Below are 8,276 nucleotides of genomic sequence, written 5' to 3' on the forward strand. Positions count from 1 at the left end.
ATAAGAAATCTATGAGAACTTTCCCACATGCTTTTTGATTGACTCTATGGCCACACCTTCCTAGTGCACATTGTGTTTATACAATTTTCCACTAAAGTAGATTTCAACCTCTTCCTCTCTCCTTCACACCTTAGTTTCTATTAACCTTAGTTTATATATTATGTTTGAAGGTAAAGGGTGTTTAGTAAAACTTAATACTTATTATTTAATTACTTAAGTTGACTTTAAATTATATTATACTAAAGTCGTTAACTTAAAACTTATTACTTAATTCTTATTTTAAGTATTAAGGTTGTTTAATAAAATTTATTTTAAACCATCAAATTGACATATTTATCCTCATAAATTATAACTAGGGAAAAAAAGGTCAAACAACAATGGAAATCATAAAGTAGCAAAACAAATCATGGAGGTATTTAAGATAAATTAAGACAAAAAAGTATAATAAAGATGTGGACTTAAAAATAAGTTAATTGTTTTTACTTATTACTTAAAGTTATTTTTTACTTTTAAGTCATACCATTAACTTATTTTACCAAACATATTTAATTTACTTAATAATTTAAATTAAATTATTAAGTCACTTAAAGTTATTAAGTTGGTTTACCAAACTCCCACGTAATGTTTGATTTTCAAAAAATTCGAAAAAAAAAAAAAACTAGAGAAGAATAGTGGAAGGGAAAAAAAATAAAAAATAGATTTAAAGTCAATGAATTAATTTTATATATTACTTAAACTCGTTTCACTTAATTTAACTCTTTGATACGAAGATTAAATAATTTTAAAATGTATAAGTTTTTAATTAATTTCAATTACATTTGATTTTTTTATTTTTCTTAACATTTTTGTTTTTCCTAAGCACTTTCCGGGAATAAACATAACCTAAATCAAATATTAACTCATGGTCATGGATAGGTAGGTCCATTCAACTGCACTTGCACCATTGAGAGGAGTGAAAAGGGAATGAAAATAAGTAGTGAAGCTGGATATGGAATTTTGACAATTATGGAATGTTCTTCATTTGGTAGGAGTAGCTGTAAAGGGCCTGTCTGTTGATAAAAGTTAGTCAGTTATGTATCTTTTGCTGATATATTTTATAATGTTGTGTTGGATGGGAGGCATCTGTAAAAATTACAAAATCATGGGTTCATGCTTCTTCTTCATCCATCAGATGATCTCAGAATATGATGTGATTCTGGGGGTAAAGAAGCAGGACAGGAGATGGGTGAAGTGATGCTTTTTTGCAGAGTAGCGCCAATTCATGAAGGTCCTTTTTCCCCTTGACATGAATTTAAGAGTAACAACAATCTGATAACCTCTGAAAATGCCTTTTATTTTGCACTCTTACTCTGCTTTAATGATCTAAATCACCGAAGACTTACTCAAGGAAGCCTGCCTTCACACAACTTCACCTTTCTGCGACGATTATGGGGGCAAAGGACCTCCACTGCTTGGACAATTATTTTTCATTTTTGCAGGCCAGTTTTGGAGGATGTCAAACTGATAGTCCAATATGACTCCCTTCTACTGAACCCAAGCTTTTTCCAAGGAATTTCACCTTTGGTTTCCAGTTCCACAAACAACTTTGGCGGGTATGCATTAGAAGCTCCTGGACTCAAGTCCTCAGGTTATATTTGATTCCAGAAACTACTAAGAAAAAAAAAATTGTTAAAATATATATATATATTTCTTCACATTTAGCTATAATATGGAAAATACCAAAGAAAATCAAATGTAATATAAAAAATATTAAAAAAAAACAAATATAATTAAGGTTAGTTAGAAATTTATTTATTTTTAAATTATTTTATCTTAATATAGAAGTGTTAAAATAAATTAAATGAGTTTGAAATAATATATAAAAATAATTATTGACTTTAAATTTAATTTTTTATTTCCCTTCACTTTTCCTTTTTTTCTATTTTTCCTTTCTATTTTCTTTACCTTATATTTTTCCCCCGAATTTTTCGTACCCAATCTTCATCCTTTAGAAGTCAAAACCCTAATAATTAAGTTTAAATTCTATCACTAAAAATAGGCAATATCACAACATTAAGTTGAGTTCTATTTATACCAAAACTAAGTGAATATTCGGTAAACCAACTTAATAACTTAAAGTAACTTAATAATATAAGTCATCAAGTAAATTAAGTATATTTAGTAAAATAATTTAATGATATGAGTTAAAGTAAAAATAATTATATTATTCTTAAATTCATATCTTTATTTTACCTTTTGATCCTCATTTACCCTATTTACCTTCATAATATCTTTTAATACTCTACGACATTCATTGTTATTTGACCTCCTTTACCCTTGTTACAATTTATGAGGATAAATATATGGATATGATAATTTAGAATAAATTTTAAGTTAATATTATCATATAGCTTTAATACTTAAAGTAAGAATTAAGTAATAAGTTTTAAATTAACAACTTAAATATAATTTAGTTTAAAATCAACTTAAATCATTAAGTAATAAGTATTAAGTTTTACCACACACCCCTACGAAAGAGGAAAATAATTAAAAATATCGATTCCATATGACCTGGTACTCCAAGTGAAGTTCCTGAATTCCGATTTTTTGTTGAATCAAAACAGTTGAGGAAATCCCAGAGAGCCGTTCCCAGACAATGACTACCCAAAAATCTATTAGCTGACTGTAATCTGTAACCAAAGAAAAAGATTATATACAAGAAGCTAATATGAATTTTTATCATCTAAAGCTTAATCATATCACAGAATCCTAAATTAAAATGCAGCAGCTTGCTTGTAATCAATATGATGAAATTTCACTAGAGTCGTGCACTTTGAGTTGTGTGCTTCTTCTAAAGAAATCAAAGGAAAAAAAATGAAATCAAACAGAAAGGTAGTAATATGGCCACAGTTTCTTACCACCTGACTTCAGAACTAGCATGCCATCATTACTGGTCCATGACAGCATCTTATCAGGAGCAATCATGGACCAATAATTTGGCTGCACCTACAGGCGTGATACTACATCAACTGTCACATGAAATGACAGAACATGATAAAAAGAACAAGTGGTACAGCACCCATTTCCAAGGAAAGAAAAGAAAATCACCTAACTAAAATTTTGATAAACCCAACATCTCACAGGAAACATATCTGACTCTCCTTTTATAAAAAGAGTTGTAGAAGCTCAAACAAAACTGCCTTTTTAATGAAAAACATGGATTGGAAAATAATTGAACAGTTATCATAGCAATTCTCATCCTCAGTATACTAAATCTAGGACTAAAGAAGTAATCCCAAGTCAAAGTTTTCCTCTCAAAGAAGTCAAATTTCAAGAGAGATTTTATTTCAATTGTCATGTAATATTTTTGACACAAAAGTATAACTATTTAGAATAATTAGGCGGCTACAATCAAAGTTATCAAACACACCTGAGGCTCATTTCATAGTAGAAGGAAAACCTTGGCACTCACGTAAAAAGCTTGCCTTCATAGCTTTAATGGGATTCACAAAGATTTTATTTGGATTTTAGAAAGAATGCAGGAAAAGAAAATGCTGAAAATTAAATAAAAATGGAATTCCTCATAAAACTTTCTTCTTCCATGATTTCCTTCTCATTTTCTTACATCAGAAAGAACCATTCTTGTTTGCATCCAAATAAAGCTTAGGAGCTGAGCAAAAATGAAAGTTTGTGACCTGATCCAGACCCTCAATCCAAGTCCGTTCTACTTAACAGGGTCTTATCCAGGCTTAGCAGAGCTTGTCTTGGGTAAAACTCTGGTTTCAAATAAATGACTACAAACTCATGAGTTCATGTTGCCTGGACATGGGTCAGATCCAATATTAATGATGTAAGAATATGCAAAGATAGGTGATAGATAGATGGGTGGATGGATGGATTTTATACCATAAAAATGATATATCACCAGGGGAAACAGGTTGATGGATGGCCGGATGGATGGATGGAGTCGTTACTATATATGTGATGGAAGAACATGTGCAGGGTCAAGCAACTGAGACTAGTAACCTTCAGTAAGCATAATCAAGCACAACCACAGTGAAGTAACAGTCTAAGATATGAATTGAAGTTTATCAAATTAGATTGGACCAGCAAAAGAAAGTTGAGAACAAACATGATTAAACAAAAGCCCAAGATAAACCTCAAATGCTAAGACAAGAGAAAATAACTTAGAAGATATTGAAAGCTAAAAATCCATGAATGTGGGTCCTTCCATAACAGCGTATTATTGAGGTGAAGCTTCAGATAACATAGCTGATATTTAACTTAATTCGCCTAAATGTCAAGGAACAGAATATAGCATCAACATGCAAATCTAGTCTAATCTAATAGAACTCCAGAAATAATAAACAGAATTAAAATTTTCTTTGCACAGGAAAGGGATATACCCAAATATGATGGTAGTAAACCAATTGTTGACAGGGAAGTCTTAAATGGGTGCTGCACATGTTGTTCTAAAATGGCCTGTCTGATTACAACGGCTACAATGCACAACTCGTTTCACACGGCCACGGTCTTCTGCTCGCACTCGCTTCTTTCTCGGTCGTCCAGGTGGCCTAAGTGATTTGGGTGGGTTGATCAAAATCTCCACAGATTTGCTTCCATTCGGATCTCCCTCAGATAACTCCTTCCATAGAGTTTTATCTGGAATTGGATGTATAGTTTGTGAGTATGTTTTACGATAAGTTGCAACAGTGAAACAGCTCTCAGTAAATCGATGAACATTCTGCCTGCAAGAGAGAAGTGCAGCCACAGCATGTGCACAGGGCAAACCATACAGCTGCCAGCCCCGACAAAGACAGCAACGATTGCGAATATCCACAATATTTGTTCCTTCATGAGAGATAACTTCAAATTCAGCTTCATTAGCACGTAGCACCTGATAAGTGCGTGCACGCTCGAGAGCCTCTGCAACACGTCTCTCAGCAGAAGGCACAAGTATTGAGGTCCACTGCATACTCGTCTCTCGGCGTTCATTGAACCAAGTCATTAGCTGTCTCCTAATGCATTCCATCATCTGAATAATTGGTAGTCCAGAAGCTTCTAGAATCCAAGTATTTAAAGATTCAACTATATTAGCTGTCAGATGTCCAAACCGTGTTCCCTCAAAATAAGCTGTAGCCCACAAACGAGGTGGAATTCGTCGAATCCAGTATGCGGCATCTTGTGATATCTCTTCAATTTCTAGGATTTTTGCCTCAAATTCAATTACAGTGAGAGCATGAGCAGCTTCCCATAGAAGGTTGACAAGCATTGTATTATTAAACTCCTTTCGGAAGCTATCACTCAAGTGACGCATGCAAAACCCATGAAAAGCAGTTGGGAAGTTTGCTTCCACTCCATCTACAATGCCTTTCTGCCTATCTGATAAAATTGTGAGCCTTGGCATGTTTTCAGTATTAACCTCAAGCAGGTTATGAAGTTCAGAGAGAAACCACATCCAGTTCTCATCATTTTCCTCATCAACAACACCAAATGCCAAAGGAAACAGAGCACCATCACCATCAAAACCAGTAGCAAAAAGTAAAGTACCAAGATACTTACTTTTCAAGAATGTCCTATCAAGCCCAAGGAGCGGCCGACATGCATTCAGGAAACCATAGATGGATGCCTGAAATGAAATAAAGAGACGCTGGAAGCAGTTGTCCGTTTGGTTCCCATAGACAGATGCAATACTTCCAGGGTTCGTCCGTTTAACTTGGTCACAATATTGTGGAAGCAGACGGTACCCTTCTTCAAAGGATCCACGCATAGCAGCCATGATACGCTCCTTACCTCGCCAAGCTTGCTTGTATGATAAGGTAATACCGTGAACCCGGTGTATCTCTTCCAGTATCTCCTTTGGCTTGTAATTAGGGTTTTCCCTAAGTCGTTGCTCTACAGAGTTTGCAACCCACTGAACTGAGGCTTGCTGATGACCAAGATGAGCAATTCCTCCACATGTATGGGACTCATGGATTGTCCTGATAGTGAAAGTTGGAACACCTGGAAGCTTTGCAGCATGTATGCGCCAGGGGCATCCATCACTAGCACATTTTGCAGTAAAACGAGTCTTGTCAGATTTTATGGTCTGCATTTCAAAATGAAGGGCAATGGCAGTGTCCCTTAATGCCCTTCGGCAGCTCTTGACATCTGGAAACTCTTGTCCAACCACCAGCTCATAACTTGGGTTTGCAACAACAGTACGGGCTTGAAGAACAGGAGTGGAAACTACAAGCTGGTGTTGCTGAACCATATCAGAGGTAGATTCAATCCCCATTTCCTGGTGATCGTCCACAGCTAGGTCTAAGTTATCATCAAGTTCTTGGTTTTCTGAAACAGCCAATTCATTGTTCTCAGATAAAGCTAACTCATGGTTCTGCTCTGCAAGAGACAATCCATGGTCATCATGTTCTGGTTTCCGATCCATAGCTAACTCATTACCATGCTCATAACCATGTTCATCAGCCCCTTGATGAACAGTTTGTCCCAAACCAAGATCATGGTCATGTGCATGGCTTAAACCCAATTCATGGTCATGAGAATGTCCCAAACCCAAATCATGCTCATGGGTTTGTCCCAATTCTAAAGTATGGTTCTGACCAAGACCCAGATTATGGTTATGGCCCAACACCAACTGCTGATTCTGGCCAAGCCCTAAGTTGTGATTTGGGCCAAGTATCAAATCATGGTTAGCCATCACCAACAACAATTCCTCAGCTCCCGGCACCAAACTGAAAGCTTATAATCTGTACCACTGCCTCTCTAAATCTCGTCTGTTTCAGAAAACCCCTGTCATATGAGTGAAGAAAATCTCATCACCCCTTTCACAATCACCATCAATCTACATAAACTCTAACAAGTCCTAAAACAAATGTTTTACCACTTACATAAATAAACACTACAGTAATCACACACATAGCAAGCATACCTAGCAATTGGTTTTCTATAGCATTATTAATTTATATTGAAATAAAATTACAGGTTCATATATCAGATGTAAAAATCATCATGACAATTAAATACAAAGAATGACCGTTGGTTGCTGATGGTTGGATAAAGAAATGACAAAAAAAAAATGTTGATTACTTTTGTCCTTTTTAATGTCAAAAAGACATGGAGAAGTGCCAAAAAAAAACGGATTAGAGATAATCTCCATGTTGGTTTAATACATGGCATGGATATCAAAGAAAATAGCATGGCAGTGGCGGTGATATGAAAGAATATACCAAACAAATCTGAAGGATAGAGAATCTCTTTGTTAGTTTAATAAATAGAATGCATACGAACAACATACCAAACAAGGGAAATCCACCCTCAGCTGTTCTTGCTGTTCCTTTGCTTCTCGAATTCGAAAACCCCAATGCAAATAATCATTTCAGAGCCAGAAAGTACAGCCTTCTTCGTGAAACTGCAACCACTAGCCTAGCAAAGAGAATCAAGTTTTTCCTTATTTTACTCTCACTAACAAACAAAGATCATATGAAGACACAGAAGTACAAAATCCACTCTCAGCTGCTCGTACTACTATTTCGATTCCCAAGTCAGCGAATCCACCATAGCAAAAGCCAACAACCAGAACTTTACTAAACCCAGCCATCAAGGAACAAAATTCGGCAAAAATCAAACCGAACCCAAGAATCGAAACAAACACAAAACCAAAATCACCACAACCCAGAAAGCCAAATACCTGAAACTCCAAAACCCGAAAGGCCAAGAAGACTCCAGACTCAAAACGACGCCGTCCAGATCAAGCCAAAAAAACTAGGTTTCCGAAGGCCCAGCAAAGAAATCGGGCTCACATGCAACTTCCCTCGTCTATAGCAATCCAAATAGCAAAGAAAAGGGCGAGCACAAGTGGGGTTTTGAGAGAAACGCAGAGAAGGGTGAATCAAGACTTAGGGTTTGGGAATTGGCAGAAATTGAGAAGAAGTGGCGGTGGAAGAATGTAAAGGGAAAAGATTTGAAAGGAAAAGGGCGGGTAATTGAGAGGGAGTAGAGGGGAAAATCAGGGTAGAGGAGGAGAGATTGGGAAATAGAGGGGCAGAAGAAGAGGGGTGTTGGGAGGTTTTGAGGAGTGGGAATACAGGCAAAGGGTATGGCGAGAAAGGGGGTATTTAGGTCAAAATTATGAAGCCTCTTTTTTTTCTTTATTTTGGAATTACCCTATTGCCCCCTTTTTTTCTCTTTTTCTCTTCATTTGGGAAGTTATAACTACCTCCATGAAGTCCACTCTTTCTAGTTGCTTTGCTTTCTATTAGTAACATCTAATGTCTTTTTGTTTTTTTAAAAAGATAGTT

At 35.7% G+C, this 8,276-nt stretch overlaps 1 protein-coding gene across 3 annotated transcripts; it reads right to left on the reverse strand.

Moving 5' to 3' along the window:
• Positions 1-2,502: 2,502 nt before the first annotated feature.
• Positions 2,503-8,053, reverse strand: LOC117931044. 3 transcript variants are annotated; one of them, XM_034851897.1, is made up of 4 exons: positions 7,667-8,053; positions 7,274-7,401; positions 4,386-6,768; positions 2,503-2,669 (listed from the first exon to the last, which is right to left on the reverse strand). In XM_034851897.1, exon 3 carries the CDS (start codon positions 6,674-6,676, stop codon positions 4,427-4,429), a length of 2,250 nt encoding a protein of 749 aa, XP_034707788.1. In that variant the 5' UTR covers positions 6,677-6,768; positions 7,274-7,401; positions 7,667-8,053; the 3' UTR covers positions 2,503-2,669; positions 4,386-4,426. The 3 variants fall into 3 exon arrangements, with proteins under 3 accessions (XP_034707788.1, XP_034707786.1, XP_034707787.1); XM_034851895.1 differs by lacking the exon at positions 2,503-2,669 and having other exon boundaries at positions 4,158-6,768; XM_034851896.1 differs by lacking the exon at positions 2,503-2,669 and having other exon boundaries at positions 4,158-6,768; positions 7,274-7,557.
• Positions 8,054-8,276: the final 223 nt, after the last annotated feature.

The sequence above is a fragment of the Vitis riparia genome, chromosome 14, assembly GCF_004353265.1.
Source record: "Vitis riparia cultivar Riparia Gloire de Montpellier isolate 1030 chromosome 14, EGFV_Vit.rip_1.0, whole genome shotgun sequence".
Lineage (NCBI taxonomy): Eukaryota > Viridiplantae > Streptophyta > Magnoliopsida > Vitales > Vitaceae > Vitis > Vitis riparia.